General features: G+C 33.1%; 1 protein-coding gene across 1 annotated transcript in view; it reads right to left on the bottom strand.

The window, feature by feature from the left end:
* The window catches only part of LOC117978173 (protein eyes shut homolog), a 441,914-nt gene that overhangs the window by 253,495 nt on the left and 168,213 nt on the right, over nucleotides 1-20,206 (bottom strand). Inside the window, exon 2 of the mRNA XM_063605341.1 lies at nucleotides 621-734. Coding sequence (XP_063461411.1) covers nucleotides 621-734 — 114 coding nt within the window. The remainder of the gene's footprint in view (nucleotides 1-620; nucleotides 735-20,206) is intronic.

Genomic DNA, 20,206 nt, shown 5'->3' on the forward strand with positions numbered 1-20,206 from the left:
TAACATTAAAAAAATCTAAATTAATTTTATTTAGTTGAACAGTTTCAAATTTCTTAGCTTAGAAAGAGATACTAAAGTTCAAGGAAGTACTCAATGAATTAGTATCTATATACTAGTTGCAATAATATATTAACATATTTATAAGGCAAAGCAAGGATCTGTTTAGTTTATGGAGAAAAAATACAATTCCTGAACTGAAGTTGAAGAATTACCATCAAAGTTGAACACTGAAAAATTAAACAGATGATTAGTTTAGAAAGAAAAAGAGAAAACTTGACAATTTCATAAGAAATTAAATAATACAGAAGAATATTTCAAATATAACATGCTAGGCTGGTAATATATTCCTTCCTTACTTTTTTATTGTATCTTTTGGTTTCATTGGTGACCTTTCAAATAGAAAAATAAGAAACTCAACTATTTTAGTGTGTATGTAAACAAAACTAATTTCACTCTAGTTTCTGCCTAAGGAATAATTGGTTGGTCACTTTAGAAGCTGACTTTAAGAAAATGAAGGACTAATAATGTTGTTGGAAGACTGAAATGAGTTCAGACAAGAGACAGAAGTGCTTTTTAAAGTTCATTATGTTTGCTTTTCCTTATCCCTTGGTGTTCATTACCTTTAAATGGAGGCACACGCTGGCAGAAGTAATTACCAGGCTGGTCAATGCAGGTGGCTCCATTTTTGCAGGGATGTGAAGCACATTCATCTATATCAATTTCACATTGCGTACCTTTGGAAAATAGGAAAAAAAATGTTAAGTGTTAACAAGACAGGCATGTATCAAGTCGTAATTCTTAAATTTGCACAAGCCTTTAATCCACTTAGGATGACATCTGAAACCAAATTTATTAGATAAGAATGCCACATATATTACTAGCAGAACCCATTTATTTCACCTTGCTACAAACTGTAGTAACTTCTCTTAGAATTACTAAAAGGACACTAATCTCTTCTGAGTTTGTAGGCATGCAAAATCTCTTTAGATGTGAACTAATTTATCTTTTGCTAGAGAGTCTAGAGATGGTGCAGATATTTCAGGTTACTGAAATGCAGATCAAATGTTAGGTGAAAGGAAATAAAAAAGGAACGAAAAGAAAATATTGGTGAATCAATAACATCCTGATGTATGTCCCTGAGGGCTGAATGTTATTTGTTTGTTTGTTTGTTTTGGAGAGGGAATCTCGCTCTGTCTCCCAGACTGTAGTGCAGTGGTGCGGTCTCGGATCACTGCAACCTCTGCCTCCCGGGTTCAAGAAATTATCCAGTCTCAGCCTCCTGAGTAGCTGGAATTACAGGCACACACCACCATGCCAGGCTAATTTTTGTATTTTTAGTAGAGACAGGGCTTCGCCATATCGGTCAGGCTGATGTCGAAATCCTGACTTCAGGAGATCCACCCACTTTGGCCTCCCAAAGCGCAGGAATTACAGACATGGGCCACTGAGCCTGGCCCTAAATGTTCTTTATAAGGTACAGTTATCGAGTGCTATTTACTAATAAAGCCATGGGTAATGGGTAGATGCATTTCAATCTACTCATGATCTTTGTAGATATAATATTATGGTGCCAGGGTGATGAATTGCTTTTTTTTCTAGTAATTTTACAACGTAAGCCTATATGGAAAGAAAAGAAATAAATGTCCATTAACTATATAGTCTTAGCATTTTCTTTAAACTGTTGTCCAGTTCATATTTTCATTCATCCTCCACCTAGAACTTGTGTTGCTAAAGCTGACCTTTCTTATTATACCACTTAGATTGCTTGTTAATTTCCCAACAGTTGAAAATCATAGCCTCAACTGACACTGAATTGATTTTTATCACTTATGACAGCTAATTTTCTTACCAATTTATAACAATAATAGAAAATTGACATTGACACAATGCAAATTATTAGCAAATTATTTGAATGAAAACATTCCTTCTTTTTTTAAAAAAATTCTGTAAAACAGTAACATGAATTTAGAAAGAAGAAAACCTACATCAAATTAATCTAATAGGAATCAACGTACTGGACTAAATAGAAAATATCACTATTATCACTGACAAAATGAAATATTTAGTGAACACCTGACACTAGAACTTCAGGGTAAGCTGAGAAAAAAAGTGAATATTAAAAAGAATTATGTGAGTGAATGAAAACTTTTTAAACCTTAAATATATTAGTTTTTTTAATGAGATAATTTAATTTTGTGGAAATTGAGAACCCTATTGTCAAAGCAAAAGTTTAACCAGAAAAAAAGTTAAACAATCAAGAAAGGTTTTATTGAAGGCTATTGCAATGAAGGAGAGAAGCCAAAAATCAGTCTGAGTTTGACTCCATTGTAACAATGGTTGAGAGTTTTTAAGAGCTGGGGTGAGAGAGCTCATAGGTCATATGCATTTGCTATTTAGCCTTAACAAAAAGAAAATTAGATTTGTTTTTCAATCTTCAAGTTAGGAGGTAGTATTACAACTTGGATCAAGGTGCATACCAAAGTTAGTCTCCTACCCTCCTACAGAGACTGGGAGATACAGATGCTATCTTCCTTACACTTCAAAGGGATGGCTCCCAGGTCCTTGAGAAAGATAGTCTTGGGTTCCTAAATGAACAAGAGGCTTTTAAAGATATTTATACCCCAAAGAGGCAAAGAAAGAATTTATAATTATTGGGTTCTGAAGTAAATTCTCTAAGAAAATGAAGGGGAGGGACTTCTGTGGTTAGATCATTTAGATCCTGTAAAGAGGTAACAAGAGAAGCACCTCAGGAAGAAACCTGTTTAAGTTTAGTCACACTGAGGGAACCTGTTTGTCTTGTGACAAATACACTTTGTGGAGATTCCTACAGTCCTCAAGTTCCCAAAGACTGGAAGGAGGAAAGAAATAATGAAATATTAATTTATAATATTAACATGATACTCTTCTAAATTTCTGGTGAAGTTGGAGAAACATGGGTCACATTCCTGCACACAGGGGAATCAATCACCCTGTCCCTCTCTAGGTTACTATTCTTAAATATGTCTCTGTGTCTTCTGATCCCAGCTTCCCCTTATCAACCTGAACGTCACACTGCCATGAGCTTGTATTTCTAAAAGACAAATGTGATGAAATAGCTAACAATTTCAGACTTCAATTTCTTTCCACCCCTCATCCGTATTTCCCAAACTAATCTATTAGAGCAATCCTAACTAATGAGGATAAAGAATTTATGATCTTAGACATCAGGAGGATTTGACAAGACACCTACAAGGAAGGCTTTTTTTTTTTTCAAATTTGACACTTTAAATTCATGCAAATCTTGGATTTTGCATCATATTTTATCCTCATTAATATATAACACATTCTACAACACAATACATATACACCCATAGGGAAACTTGACAGTCCAAGATGATTCTACAATCACTGTTGTGACTTTCATGAAGCTTTAAATTCATCCCCTAAAGTACAGTGTGCTTTAGCAAGAGAAATACAAATTTAGAGGATGATGTAAAAAACTCACAGCGTAGTTTACAGGAACATCATGGTCTGTACCTAGGCTTCCTTCTTGGTCTTCTCTCTCTTATCCTTCCCTGTTTCTTGTTCACCCTCTTACCCAAGTAACCACAATGAATTTTTAAATGCCTGTGATTTTGCCTGGGAATACCTGGTTTCCTTTTAAAACCTGGATCATCTCAGGTATCCTCTGCCTATTCTTTCCGGGTACAGGTTAGCACAACACTTTTCTAGTGTTTACACCTTCTTCTGCAGTCAGTTGCATATATAAATACATATATATATACACACAAACATATATATGTAATTTCTTTAAAATGTATGCTTATGAAAATATCTTCTAGTATCCATGGCTCTTAGAATAGCTACTGTCTGATATTAGTGCTCAAAAACCATTTGTTAAATGAATGAAAAATTAACAGACTAAATGCAGAAAAATGCCAATGATACTGTATCTGTAAAGGACAGGTAATCATTTTCAATCCTGTTTAGGACAAATCATTAACAAAATAATAAAATTCCAAATGATGTAATAAATATCATAAAGATTGCCAGAAACAGATTTTGCGACTGACTCTTCAATTTCAGAGTGTGTTCCACATGATTTGGCAACAATAGGCCACATTTAAGGTGTACATGTATATAATTTTAGAGCTTTTATTGCCAAAATGTAGATTGAATTTAAATGAGATTTCAATTTGATTCAGTGAGCTGTAGTAAAATTTCCACTTATTTGACAAATAAATTAATAAGCATAAGTAGTTTGAACACATTCAATAAAATAGCATTCATGTATCCTTTTCAAAAGTTTCTGGGCAGACAAATTAAACAAGCATTCTACGTCTCATTATTTTAAAATAGACTTTAATTTTTAAATAGTTTTAGGTTCACAGCAATATTAAGCAGAGGGTACAAAGATTTCCCATATACTCACTCCACACATGCGTAATCTCTCCCATTATCGACATCCCCCACCAGACTGGAGACATTTGTGACAACTGATGAACGTACATTGACTATCAGACACTTCATTTTAAAATAAGTTTCATGTGTTAATTTCTAAATAATCATATTTTTTCTTCCTCATGTATTTCTAGGTCTATGTTTCAATTCCACCTAACACACACACATACACACACACACATACACATTTAAATTAGTTTTCCTTTTAATTGTTTAATTGAATTTTAATCTGTTACTTAATGATATTTACTTCCATCATATTCCTCAATTGCTTGCACCATCTGGGCTAAATCACACTGTGATCGTTTTCTCCTCATAGGAACCATCATGTAGGAATCATCCATTGACCAAAAAGCAATCCAAATAATTAGAGTTCTGTTTCATGCATAGTATCTCAAACATTCTATGCTTTCTTTACTCTGGGTTTTCTGTTTCTTCTTACTCTTTATTTTTTTGTGGTTTGTCCTAAATCCTGAATTTGCTTCCTGTTTTCTCCCGTCCATTGGATGTCACCTTTATTTTTGTTTATTCATTCTTTCATTTGAAATTATATTTTTCTACCTATTCATGTAATTGAAACCATCAACTGATTTACAGAAACCTCAACCGTATCATGCCCTCTACATGACAGACTCCCAAATCAAAATTTCTCCAGTCCCAGGAACTCCTGGCTTCAATGCCTAATTAAATATTAGTTGACAACACCACTTGGATATATTCTAGGCATCTCAAATTCAACATGGGCAAACAAAACTCTCTAAGAAGCTCTACCTTCCTTATTAACCGTGATAAATAACAAAACCCAAGAGTTATTCTTTATTGTTCCTCACCCTCCCTGAATTATTAGTAAATCTTTGCAACTTTATGTCTAAAAATGTCCCAAACCTGTCTATTTATCTCCACCTCTATTACCAATATCTAGTCTAAGTATCCCCATCCCCAATGAGAACAAGAGTTGTTTTAACTGTTTTTCTGCTTTCACTCTTACTCTAATGCAGTGCACAACACATCCAGAGTAATTTTTTTAAGTGTAATATAATTAGGAAATACAAATCCAGTAAGAAAGTTAATGGCAGTACTCCAAACTCCTTACCTTATATGATAAGGCCCTGAAAACCTTTGAGTTTAGAACACATAGTAATCCTTTCTTGCTCACTTATTTTCCAGCCACACTGAACTTCTTTAGATTATTTTACCAAACCCAATTTTACCTGAGGGTCTTGCTCTAACAACTTCTATCACTGGAAAGTCTTCTCTGGAGGATAACTCATTCTTATCCAGTTTTGGTGTAAATGGAAACTGCTTAAAGAAGATTATCTTTACTATCCAGTAACTCCTCTCACATCACCGTCTTTTACTTTGCTTTATAAAACTTATTACACACATAGACATGCATGTATATGGGTATGAGTTTGTGTATTTCTTACTTTTGCTTGGTTTTCCTCCCACTTGAAAATTAGCACACAATAGCAAGTACCTTCTTTTCCATCCTTAGCTGTTGGAAAATAGTTGACAAAATAGTTCACAGCACAAAGTTGGGCCACATTAAATATTTTAAATGAATTAATGTATTCTTGGAAGTCAGAGTCCATTATTAGTATATGAAAATTACATAGAAATGCAACTCTGTTTATATAAGAAAAAGAAAAAATAGAATTATAAGAACTTAATTTACATATTTTACAATTTTTTGAAATTATATGTAAATGTCTTTCAATCTTAAATATTTATGAATATCATTATTAAATCTGGTTATTATTAATGTAGAGGTGGAAGCTATTGCTTATCCTACTGAACTTGTTTGATCACCATCAAATTCCTTTTTACACATATTTTGGTTTGTGGAATGTATTATAAACTACATGTATTCTAAACAAAAGTCTTACTTTAACATAAAAATCTCACTGTATAGCATGTTATATGAGATTTCTTCTTTAGTAGAAAAGAAAAAGTTAGGCACTAAGTACTATTACTGTGGGAGAACTAGAGCATAGAGTATGGTCAGAAAAATGCAGGGAAATGTCCCATAATTTCAAATCAAGTCACAGCAGTAGCTCTTTCACTTACAACCCAGGTCAGAATAATGGCCAAAAGGTGTCTGATCCAAGGAGTTTGGGAGAAAGTCAATACTTTCACCAATGATGTAATTAAATGAGGTAGAAATCTAAAGTTAAAGGAAATGTCTTTTCTCTTCCATGCTTAGTTTTCATTCAGAGTAACTTTGCCTTAAAACTCTTGTCCTTCTGTTATTCAAATTTTTTTCTTCCCAAAAATGGCACAAAGAGTTATCTAAATGGTGAGAAATCGCCATTGGCTCAAAGTTGTTAGTTTACAGTACAGCTAAATTTTCAAAGTTGGCAGAAGAGTAAATCACTGTCTCTTGCCTTCCTCACTGGTACTGATAGAAGCCAATAGTCTAAGTACTCTGCTCTGCAGACTGGACATACTCATTTGGATTTTACACTAAGCTATATCCTCCTAGAGTTTATTATTAATGTAATACTTTGTTGGATGGAAGAATTTTACACTAAGCTATACACTAATACTTTACACTAAGCTATATACTAATGCTCTGCCATATACTAATACTGCTATATAGTAACATACTTTGCTACATACTAATATACTATATATAGCATATTATATGTTGCATATTATACAGTATATAGTATATATAACATATATAATATATAATATATAGTATATACAGTATACTATATAACATATATAATATATATAATATATAGTATATACAGTATACTATATATCATATACTATATATGATATATATATCATATATAGTATAGTATATATCATATACTATATATGATATATATATCATATATAGTATACTATTCTTCTCTTTATTTTTTTGTGGATTGTCCTAAGTCCTGAATTTGCTATATATCATATAGTATATGATATATCATATATACTATATACCATATACCATATATCATATACTATATACTGTATACAATGATATATAGTATATGATATATACTATATATAATATATAATATAGTATAATATATGTACTATATACTAATATACTCTGCTATATACTATATATATGTACTATAAAAGTTATATACTATATAGCTATATACTAATAGCTATATACTAATATCAGTACTTTGTTGGATGGAAGAATATGATTTATATTATGGTTCAAACTCAGGCAGAGAAAGAATGCTATTTCTTGGTTCAAACACTCACAGACCCAATAGGTCTAAGTGTGGTCTGTGTTTCTGTAATACCAGAAGTGGACTTTCCCTCTATTCCCTCCTCAGGTAGAATCTAGAACCGTTATAGATCTCTGGAGATAAATTGGAAAAATTGTATATGCAAACCTTGGACTGAAAGATGGGAAGTGAGTACCTAAGATCTTAGTTAAAGGAGCTGAATAGTCAGGATGGCCCTGGAAGGTGAGTCTCACAGAAAGGCTGATCCTTAATTTTAATGTTCACCTCTAGAGCTCACTGCAAACCCAGACACTAGGCATGGAAGTGGCAGGCTGACTTGAGATCTGATTCTTTGTGTGAGTAAGCCACCAGGAAACCCCTAGGCCTCTTTCTTTGTGACAACAATCTAGGCATGCTGAGCCTTCAGGTGTCTAATAACATGATGGGGAACATGAGTTTATACAGCAGGTGTCAATTAATAGGCATGTATTAAAATTTGGGGTGACATAATAAAATCATCACAGGACCTGTCTTATAAATTGAAAATTTTCTCACAACTGTGATACAGTTTGTTGACTAGAAATACTTACTTCCCAGATGATAATCTGCTAATGGCTTTAGGCCAACTAAATTTTTCAGTGTTGAAAAACAAATCACAGGATTTACTTAAAAGTGATTTGTCTGGGAAAAAAACAATTTTTTTTTTTTTTTTTTTTTGAGACGGAGTCTCGCTCTGTCCCCCAGGCTGGAGTGCAGTGGCGCGATCTCTGCTCACTGCAAGCTCCACCTCCCAGGTTCACGCCATTCTCCTGCCTCAGCCTCCAGGGTAGCTGGGACTACAGGTGCCCACCACCACGCCTGGCTATTTTTTTTTTTTAATTTCTAGTAGAGACGGGGTTTCACAGCATTAGCCAGATGGTCTCAATTCCTGACCTGTGATCTGCCCGCCTCGGCCTCCCAAAGTGCTGGGATTACAGGCGTGAGCCACCACACCTGGCCAGAAAGCAACATCTTTTCAATGGGAATACACAAGATCAGATTTATAGTAATTCTTCTTCACACTATTGCCACACATGCCTAGGAAACTTTTATAGCTGGCAGTTGGCCTTGTAAATTAATACGTTTGACAGTGCACAGAAGAATGTGTCACATGTATTTGTTTTCAATCCCCACACTTACTACCTTATGGTTTTCCTATGGTCCTTGCTATTAGAACCTATCCAATAAATGTAAATTTCATTGGCTGTCTACATTATTTACAGATATCTACAATTGAATGGCCCTCCTGCAAAATAAGCATATTGACTGCCTTCAGTTTTTGTTCAAACATCTCGGTTTAATTAGTTCAATGACAACCATAAAGATAAAGAGGCTAGGGACATCATTGCTTGTTGATGGGCATGGCATTTTCAAAGCCACAGCGTCTGAGCCTGGCCAAGCCTTTTCATTCTGGATCCCACAGAGATTCCTCATATCAGTAAATGGTTAATAAAATAATCTCAATTTATTAAACATTACCACTTGCCACTGTCCAAACATGTATATTGTTACTAGAATTGATAAGATGAAGCCAGTGAAATTACATAAATTTCTTAAAGCTGTGAGTCACGTAAAAATTATCTTTGATTGTACCTTTAGCAATTTTGAACCTATTTCCAGGTTATGTACAATTGGTAATAACAAGATTACTCTTGGCAATTATACACTTGCAGATTTCCTAATAGTCTCAGGTGAAATAACAATATGGAAACCCATTTTCCTATAATGCTCAGTCTCATAAATGAACACTTTTTTGTATAATGAAGCAGGAGTTTATTAGGCATGTCATCAGAGTTGAAAGAAAAAGTACAACAGACCTGTTTCATGGTACAGTAGACTTTATATCACAGAGTTCTTCAGAAAGAAGATATTAGATTTATAGAAATAATCTTGTCTCAGTTTTTAGTCAAAATTACAACATATTCAAAAGACTGAATACAAATTGATTCAAACTTGAATTCATTAGGGAAGCTACCTAAATTGGTTAGATTTTATGCTTTCAAATGAGTTCCTTTCTTAGTAGACATTTGCTAATCATGCACTAATCTCACTGCAGTGAAAGTAATTAATTCACAAATAGTTACATATTGCATTGTGAAGATACTAATGATATACTGTGCATGTAATAATTGGGAAATGGGCTATAAAATATCTGCTTAACAATATCAAATGGGACTGGTCATTTAAATGTGATATGTAATATTTAGCATATAGAATTATTATTCCTGAAACGATGGAGGAGAGAAAGTTCATGCTCTTTTATTAATTCTACTTCTAATCAGCTTAGGAAAATGGCCTTGTTAGGAGGAAAATGGCAATATACTTTCAAGAATTAAGATATCTGCTAATCTTAATAATCTGTGTCTGTTGGATCAAACTAAAGAAAAGAAGAGAACTAGAGAGTGAGAAAGAGAGAAAGTTAATTATATCCCCAAAGGGACAAAGAGACATGTATGTGGAGAATTCAATTGGAAATTTCCATTTCCAAACTAACCCAAAGTCCTGCAGCAGGTCATTTTTAAAATCAGGCTTAAAATACATATGTCTACACCCAAGAACAGGATATTCTTTCTGAATAGCTGGACATAATTAAATGATTATTCTTCCTTAGTCCCTAAAAATTGGAGTCTAACACAAACAATAAAAGATAAAAAAATTTAATGAAATCTAAGATGCCACAGATTGCTCAATTCATCACAAGATTGACAAACACACCATTAATTATTGGCTCTCTGGTTTTAGATATGATGTGAAGAAATACAATAAGTGTGCTTTAGAATGTATAAAATATTGTCAAAGCCAGAAATCAATGGGTGTATCAGTTGGGGGTCCAGAGAGGAGACAGGAATTACATTAGTAATTTGAACAGGAAAAATTCTTATACATAATTATTAACTAGAAAACATAATTAACTACTAGGAGGAGTAAAGAGACACCTAAAAAATAGAAGAATTTGGGCTTTCCTAATATTTGCAAGTAATGTCTCCCATTGCATAAAGTTGTCCACTCATGGACAGGATAACGCAAAAGTACCATGGCAGTGAGAAGACCCTCCTACCAAACTCGCCATGTTTTTAAAAAATATTGTTTCCTGTTTTTAATAATTTTAATATCTTCTGTTATTTACATGTTATATAATGAGCATAGAGTCAACTAATAATTTAATTACAGTTTCAGTAAGGGATATGCTTATTAAAGAGGCAGATATTAATTCTATCACATGCTAGCAGGTTAATAGTGTGAAGGTAGGGTTAATATCCTCAGGTCACACTGCTACTTCCTGGACATTAATTCCTATTCATATAAAAATCACTGTATTACAAAGTCTAATGACAATTTTTGACGTTATCTTCTATGCCCTCATTGCGTTTCTCCTTCTCTTAGAAGCTCTTCCTCTTATACTAAAGATTTTATTGCCTGAGAGATTTTTCAAACCTATTTCTGTCATCTTGGCTAATGCCAACATGCATTTAGAGCACCCATGAAATCAGTGCATTTCTCATTTTCTCAACATTCTAGTTTCCAGTGGAGTCGAATGTTAAGGAAATCCATTTCACATCAGTCACACCCTCCCATGGCTAATCCAAGGATATTGCCCTCACTGTTCTCTCAAACAATGAATACAAACATTTTGCTGACATATTATTATTCAGTTAATCAAGTGTGACCTCCATCACCTATCCTTGTTGCCCATTCTCAATTTCTCCCATTACACTTTTACTTTGACCTTCAGGCCTTTGTACTATTTTTTCTTCTATTCCATGAGGCCACTCTTTTGCAAATATTTTCACTCCTTTGATTTTTTTTTAGTGATATCAGGAAAGCAGAGAGTAGTCATAGATTCTCACCTGTGTGTCTATGTACCAACATGTGAGTTCCAGGTGGGACTAGATATTAATCCCCCTAGCCCTAGCCCAGGACATAGAAACTGGCCAATACCAGTTTCTAGGTATCATAGGCCAGCTACCTCTGGCTTCAAGAAGGCTTGTAAGTATGTAACAGATGTCAGAAAATGTTACCAATTTTTACTTGTGCTCTGATGTTAAAAAAAATTGTTGGCAAGCAATTCTTTGAATTAATGCAATAATTGTTTGCTTATGTTCAACTCTACTCATAAGCCATGCTCTGCAGTATCTGTTAAATTCTTATGCTATTTATAAACCCTTCTTAGATACCTTAGTACACCTTTAAATTTCTCTGCACTCCTCTAATATCTAATCTTGCTAAAATACATCATCCTTTCAAGAGATGATTTAAATTTTTACCTCACAGAGACAATAGAAGGCAGAAGAGAAGCACTCCATCAAATTTAGGACTCGTAATCTTCATGTTTACACACATTTTCTCCTACATTTTTGGTACTCTCTTTTTCTTTCCGAAAATAAATGTGATATTACTCCTACACATGTGGTTGTTACTCAAGCTTGAAGTTTTGGGGGATTCAGTATCTCCTTCCTCATCTCTTGCATCTTCAAACTTCTGCTTTTACTGTCTTCTTTGATCAGCATTTAAAATTATTCTAGCCTTTTCTACCTTAAAAGAAAAGAGAAAACTTTCATCTTACATCATCCTCATTCTTTCTCTCTTCTTTCCTTTGATGCCAACTTCCTTTAAAGATTTAACTTATACTCATTTTCTCCATTTCCTTAAGTCAACTCAATTTCAGTCACAGAACAAGTGACTTCTGCCTTTCCCTCTACAGAAATTGCTTTTTGCCATTGTTACAGGACGTCATTAAAGGTAAATCCAAACTGCGATCTTTTGGTCCCCATCTTACAAAATCTCGAGATGACATTGTTTATTGTGGATGTCTCTTAAGTGCACTCCTCTCAGCTACACTTCTCACTGTTTTTTATCCTTTACTTTGTGTGTCTCTCGACGTAGCTTCTGTGGTTTTTCTACTCGTATCTTAATTATTGACATGCCTCAGCTTTGGTCATGGGCTCTCTTTCTCCTCTCAATTTGTATACATACCTGAGTAAACTCATACATTATACTGGTTTTAATTTTTATTTTTTAGATGATTGACTCCAAGTTTACATCCTTAGCTCAGATGTTTCTTCTGTGCTTCAAAATCTCTCCTTCAACTGAAATATCTGAACAGCTATTGAAAGGTAATTTGGGAAGCCCATAAAATAGTCAGATTTATATTTTCCAATATAAAACATTATCTTTCTCCCAAATCTTTGATTTCTAATCCTGTTTTTCAGTAAATAACACCAAGTCTATATAGATGCTCCTGTCAGAAAACTGATGTTTCTTTTCAGAACCTCACTTTCACTAATTAAACTCAAGTGATACACACGTCCTGTAATTTTATCTCCATTTACTTCAGTAAAAATATGAGGTTAAAACGATTCCTAAATACTGTATAATAAATCCACTCTTCCTTCACCACTGCAACTATCTAATCCTGATTGTCATTAAATCTCCCTTCCATTACAAAAACAGCGTTCTAAGTGGCTTTCCTGCTTTGGGTCTTATCTACGTGCTAATTCATTCTTCATCCAGCAGCAAAACTTCTCTCTCTTGAAACACAAATATGAACATGACATTTGGCAGTGTAAAACCCTCACATATGTCTCAAATCCTCTTAAGGTAAAAGCCCAAATATCTCAGCCTGTTTTGCAAGGTTCTGGAGAGTCTTCACCCTTGTTAAGCCTCTACCTTATGTCTTGTCACTTTCTTTGCATCCACACTTAGCAGTCACTCACATGCACTCACTGTTGGACTCTACTCATAACAACCTTCTCTCAATCTCCTACAATATTTTTCTCATTCTTACATCTAGAGTTTTGTAATTTTAATTTTTTTTTGTTTGTGGGTACACTGTAGGTTATATCATGGCTAGGGATTTTTAATGCTGTTTTCTTGGTGATAAAGAGGTCACTAGCATCCTGGCCAATTCCTGTTACTAACTATATCCCATTCTAGATGAGACTTATTTTGAGAAATCTTCTTTTTCTATGGGGGCAAATCTGGATTAGGTCCCCCTCCTTTGTGTCTTCAATACTTCCTGTTATTTCTTTGCATCTTATGATACCACTCATGTCTATGTTTAAGTTTACTGGTCTGTATCAGTAAAAAATCAGTATGAGTTTACCACTCAACTGTAAACAGAACAGTTTTCCCTACTATTGACCATTTAATACTCTATGCCCGGCACTATTCATAATCCAATAAATATTTACTAAAAGCATAGTATAATAATAAACTCAGGATAAAATGGATGATAATATTAAATTGCATTTTACATTATTTAGAAATCACCTATGCATATATTTGTCACTTTTTTATTTCACAGTTTATGGTTAATATGACATTTACTATCTTAAAGAGCTCTCTTCCTTAAGAAACGGTCATTCTTTTATCATTGCTGGACATGTTGTTTTAGTTTTTAATTATATATTTGTCTTTACTAAAGCCAAACAAAAGGAATGTATTTAGAACGGATTATGGCTCAATGGATGAAGTAGTTATCACCAGCTTAAAAAATTGTAGAAAAATGTAGAATTTAGAAGAAAAAAACAAAAACTTATTTTAAAAATACAAATAATTTAAATCCACTCTAGAGAGCAAGAAAGTTGTTAGTATATAAACTACCCATTAGGGTTTTTAACTTTCAGCCTATTCGATATCAGAAAATTTGTTTGGAATATCCACTTAAAGTAAAAATACATTGGCATATATCTAAACAATCAGAATGGGACTATTCCATATTAGAAATGGAATTCTGGAAAAAATAATGGTGGTGTTGAAATAGTTTTTAGATTTCTGTGAATGCCCGTCTAATAACAGGCAGATCAACTAGATAATAAAATTTAAAACCCATGAATGGCATGCACAACAAAATGTAGTGACATGGTATCCCCATGAATACATACTCACATATACCAACAACAGCAACTCTAAAATTATTCACAAGAACCAAGAACAATGTGTCACATACATCTGTTCAATTGACAACCAAGGGAAATAATATGGCATCGTATGGGCCTGAAGACAAGATAATCCTTAAATAGATGTGAAGTATTCCCTAGAAAGCATAGTAAATCAACTTGAGAACAGCAGCATGATTGAATGTGTCCTCTCCAAAATTCATGTGTTGTAAACTTAATCCCCAGTGCAACAGTGTTTGGAGGTGTAACATTTTGAGAGATGTTTAGGTTATGAGGTCTTCGCTCTACTACATAGATTAATGCCATTATAAAAGTGCTTGATGAGGAATTGCATCCCTTTTTGCTCTTTCATCTTCTGAACCTACTAGTGTCTTGATCTTGACTTTCCAGCCTCCAGACTATAAGATAATAAATTTCTCTTCTTTATAAATTACCCAGTCTTAAGTATTCTGTTATAGTACAAAATGGACTAAGACAAATAGTAAGCTCTGAAGGATTTTATCTGCTCGTATAATGTGGGATTAAAACAGATGAACAAAAATATCTTCAGAACAGTGCATCCCTATAAACTCACAATATTGAGCTGCCTCAGTTGTCTTCCCAAACAGGGCTACATATTGGGGAGAAATTGTAAGAAATTTAATAGAAATTGAGTAGGACAGGGAAAATAGACATTAAAGACACAGAAGACTAGACAATAGTAGGAGAAGGAAACAGAGACCTAAGATATCTTAGCATGCAAGCAGATATATACCAGAACAATAAACAAACAAACAAACAAAAACAAGAGACAGATCGCTGTGAATTGAAGAAAGCTACCCTGAATTATGTCTCTTTCTAAACATCCATAAAGACTAATAGTTTGTGAAAATAATCAAAAGAAATGATCAAAATCAACTCCAATACAAAGTTATTTAAAAGAAATGGATCAATATTCTTAAAGTGAATGAAAGTTTCTAAAATAATAAAAGCAAGTAATGAAAACACTGTCAAAGTTAGATCCAATCTGCAATGTATTACTATTTCAAAATGAGCTAAAACATTTTGAGAAAATAACCTAAGCTATGAAGATACAAAATACCAATTAGAATACTCAGTAATGAGGTCATCAAATTCAAAAAAGAATCACAAAGTGAAAACTTTCAGAAATGAATATTATACCAAAAAGAACATGACAAAGGATACATACAATAATTACGTAATTTAATTAGTTGAAAAAAATCAAGTAAAAAGGAAATTAAGAAAGAGATAAAAATGATTTGAAAGAAATAGGCAAATATTGAAACTATGCAAAGAAGATTCAATATTTGAATTAAAAGACTCCCTGGAAAAGAAGCAAAAGAAAGAAAATGAACAAACATTATATAATTAATGTTTTTTATGAACAAACATTATATGACATTATATAATTAAACATTATTATAATTAAAGAAAACTTTCCTGAAAAAGAAAAAGGTTTCAAACTACATGGAAAGATTAAAGAAAATATAGACAACACTCAGATATATTCTAATAAAATAACTGCATTTCAATGAAAAACTAATACCCTTTGGGCATGTAGCAGATAAAAAACAGCAATTGATTTACAATGAAAAGAAAATTAGATTAACATCAGATTTTTCAACAGCAACATATTATGCCAGAAAAAAATGATATATTTAAATACTTAAGAATATTTAAACTGTGAGAAAAAGAGAAAATGTGAGTCAAAGATTTTACAGAGTAAAACTGACTTTCAAGTATAAAGGTCACAGACCTATGATCATGAACACCCAAGAATGCAAGAATTATTTCCATTAGCCCTCTCTGAAGTATATCCTAGATAAATAAGCTTTAAACAACCAAAATAAGCAGCAGAGATCAATATGAGAATAGGCAGTGTGCACTGTACATATATCTACTTACAGAACCCAAACTAGATAAAGGAAAGTGCATTGTATATAATGCCTATAGGCTCAGAATATAGATATATAATAAAAATTAGAGGAAAATGAGGGCAATATATGAACAAAATTTAAAATGTTACATTGATTATATTTTAATATATACTTTTTAATATTTTTTATATATGAAAAATGAGATATTCTGATTTTGTTGTCCCTTATTTTATTGAGACTAGACTTTTATTATGGAAGAAAGGATATACAAATATTATGCAGAAGATGTTAAGTATAAGATTATATAATGCTGAATTTGAATTTGGTAGCTCTGGAATGAAGTAATGAAGACATTGATCTGTGTGCCATATACTTGAAAGTATATTTTAAAAATGCGCACAACTAAACACTGCCACCTAGAAATGAACACTTGAATTATAAAAGCAAGAAAGTGATTCTGTGATAATCAGGAGATTGGTTAGTTTTGCAGAAAGGGAGGTGGTACGTTGCCACTGGGCACATGGAAGATGTTTAGTGGTGAAGTTCGACTTCTTCCCCTAGGTGGTAGTTATAAGAGTGTGTTACCTTGTTCATCTTATAATAACTTATTAAGATAGTATTTATTTTGTGTGGTTTTATGTATTTTCACAGTAAAATATGAAAATAAAACGGAATTGTTTTCTAACTCTAGAAATAAACAAAAATGAAAAACAGGTAATTCCCTTTGAGACTACAATATGCCGACTCTATGGTAAATACTGGTCCTGCATTCTGTAATTATTCCTTTCTTCAGCTCCACAGGTTCAGCCAACATAGAAATCTCAGGGTCATAGCAGGTACAGCACTGTTTTCTCACCTGCACCGCATCTCCCAAATTATTGTCCTGAATGAATTCCGTGCAGCCCTGCCCTTCATGGCATAATCTTGCCTGTTTGTACTCAAGGTCTTGGTGAGACCTTGTAGAGACCATGTGGCAAAACATTATTAAATATGAACGTCTCTGAGTGGCTACTGCCGAGGGAGTGCTTAATAATTTTACAAAAGCAATATTGTTAAACCCATTTTCAAGTTACGTTTCATCTAGGAACTTACACTTCCCTTCTAGAAGCAGAGTTTATGATATTATTCCCTCTATAGCAGTGAGAAAGTGAGTGTGAAATAGCAGCAAAGCAGTAATATCAATGGCAAACACAGAGCATCAGATCATAGCAGAGAAATGAACAGCCAAGAGGAGGCTGCTTTGTGGGGCCAAGTAACATTTTGAAGAAAGTTTTAAATGAGAAGTATCTAGGAACATAATTGGCTGTTGAGACAGGTAAAGACAGGCCTCTGTTTTAAGAGAGAAATATGACCAACTAAACTGACATGTGCTTCACCAAAGATGATGGGTGGGACCTCACTGCATGCAAAAACAGAAGAAACGTTCACATAAGATTACTCCAAAAACTAGGGCACATTGTCTAAGAGTTTCGGTAATTTTTAACAGAGAAACAAATGAAATGGTATTAAAAGTCACATGATGTAATACAAGTAGTCATTGTGTATAATACTGAAAATCACTACTTAATAAAATGTATATAATTTTCATATCATGTTGTGAGTTCTCACCCACTCTACTTGTTATCTTCAGTATATTTGTAGGAGGATTTTTAAGTTGAGAACATGAGTTCTTAGTCACTATCTTGAACATTTTTGAAGCTCTTAGACTGTGTTTGTATCCCACCAAGAGTTTGGGTACATTTCTTGAAAACCAAGGGTGTAATAATCTACCCACTTCTACAATTCAATGAGTTTATCATTTCACAAAACACTGCCTACATGGATTTACACATATTAAATGGTTTTAATATTGCCAACAGCTTAACACAAAATTTCTTCACATTTTGAAAGTATTAAATATTTTCTAGAGGATGGAAATACTATATAAACATAAATTCATTTAACTTATATATAACTAACTTTTAAACAATTCATAACAATATAGTTGCTAATTTATGTGTTTTTCTATATAGTTTTAGAATTACTAAAAGCTTTTTAAAGGAAAAGCCAGAAACATTAATAATCTGAGGAAGTTCAGGTTAAAGTTTTAGATAAACCCAAAATGTTATACAATTCCATGTTACAGTGAATTTCTTAAATAGTATTGTATCAGTCTTTTAGTTCAGAAAGCTCTTATGATTCCACCTACACAGAATACTAGTTCCTGCATCTATGGTAAATATTCATATAAATGCATGGTAAGGTAATATTTGAGTTTCTCACAGCCTAATATTTCTAAGGAGAATTATAGCAACTCTTGGAGAATTGTTAACACGTCAATTCTAACCTCTAGTGAGTTGAAAAGTTTCATTTGAAATGAAAATTCATTTGATAGGTCTAAAATACATAAATATCTGATTATTTCCTGGCAGGCAACTACAGTAAAATCTCACACCTCAATTTTTCCAGATCTTGGAAGTACATTCATCAATGTCTACTGCAGTTTTTATCTGACAGAGAAGAAAATCAAGCATTAAAACAGTAAATCAAGTTGGATTTGAAAAAAACAGAAAGTTACTTTACAGTCCAAATGACAACTACATAATTTAATGATAAGAGGTTTGTAACACCACATTTTATTTTTGCTGGACAGTTTTAAAGGTAAAGATGATAGATCATAAATGCTACTTATACAAATTAAGTTCTCCAAAGAAAAAATGTCTAAAAATTTGAAATAAATTCAAAAATACATTGTATCACTCTTTTATTGTGGCATTTTAAGAATCTTGTTTTTAGGGGACTTAAAACTAGGAAAAAATATTGAAGTCATCCAAGTTTGTATTATATTTCTGTTATCTTTTGAAATATCAAATTATAAAATATATCATACATATTGACAATGACATGGCAAAATAATCAGAGACAAAATTACATATGTCCATTAAATTGGTAAATAATTTTACAAAGCTTTATAGGGTATGAGGCATCCCATTGTTTGATATATATTCTCTCTTGGTACTTTAAAACAAGTTTGTGAATAGCTATCATCATCACAGTTTTAGATATGGAAATCCTGGGATATAGAGCTAAACTTATTTGTTCAGGTTTACACATCTAGAAAGCAACAAAATTATGACTATTTTAGTTTTGTCTAAATCCAAAATTTATAGAAATTATCCTCAGAGTGCATTGATAAGCAATATATATGCATAAATATATACACATAAATATATACACACACACACACACACACACACATACATACATATACATTCTCTCTTCTCCTCTCATGGTAATCTAAGAGGCATGCTGAGTACTTCTACTATCAGGGATCTGGGAGGCAGAAAGAGAAGTATAAAGAGAGGCAGGCAGTTGATTAAATATGAATAGCATGTATTCATTGATAATGACTATCAGAAATTAGTTTCCTCACCCAAGTATCACCTCCCAAATATTCAGACTGCTCTTTGAAGCTCAGCTCAAACCAGGCAGAAAACTGAACTGAGAATTAGGAAATCAGAAAACAGGGGCCTTAGAAGGAATAACAGTAGTATAGTACACACTAAACTGAAGTCAACAATGGGGCAAAAAGTCAACGATTAGTGGGGATATGGGTTACCTGTAGTCACGTCTACACACACACAGCATCAGGCGTGGAAGCAGTATAGTCTCATACACAACTCTGGAGTGCCTGATGTACTGCTACGAGACAGGATCTATTAGCCCTAAGGTTGAGTGTGAACAAACCTATGGGTAATCTATAATTGTCACAGTCATCTATGTGTGG

The sequence above is a fragment of the Pan paniscus genome, chromosome 5 (assembly GCF_029289425.2).
Source record: "Pan paniscus chromosome 5, NHGRI_mPanPan1-v2.0_pri, whole genome shotgun sequence".
NCBI classification, from domain to species: Eukaryota; Metazoa; Chordata; class Mammalia; order Primates; family Hominidae; genus Pan; species Pan paniscus.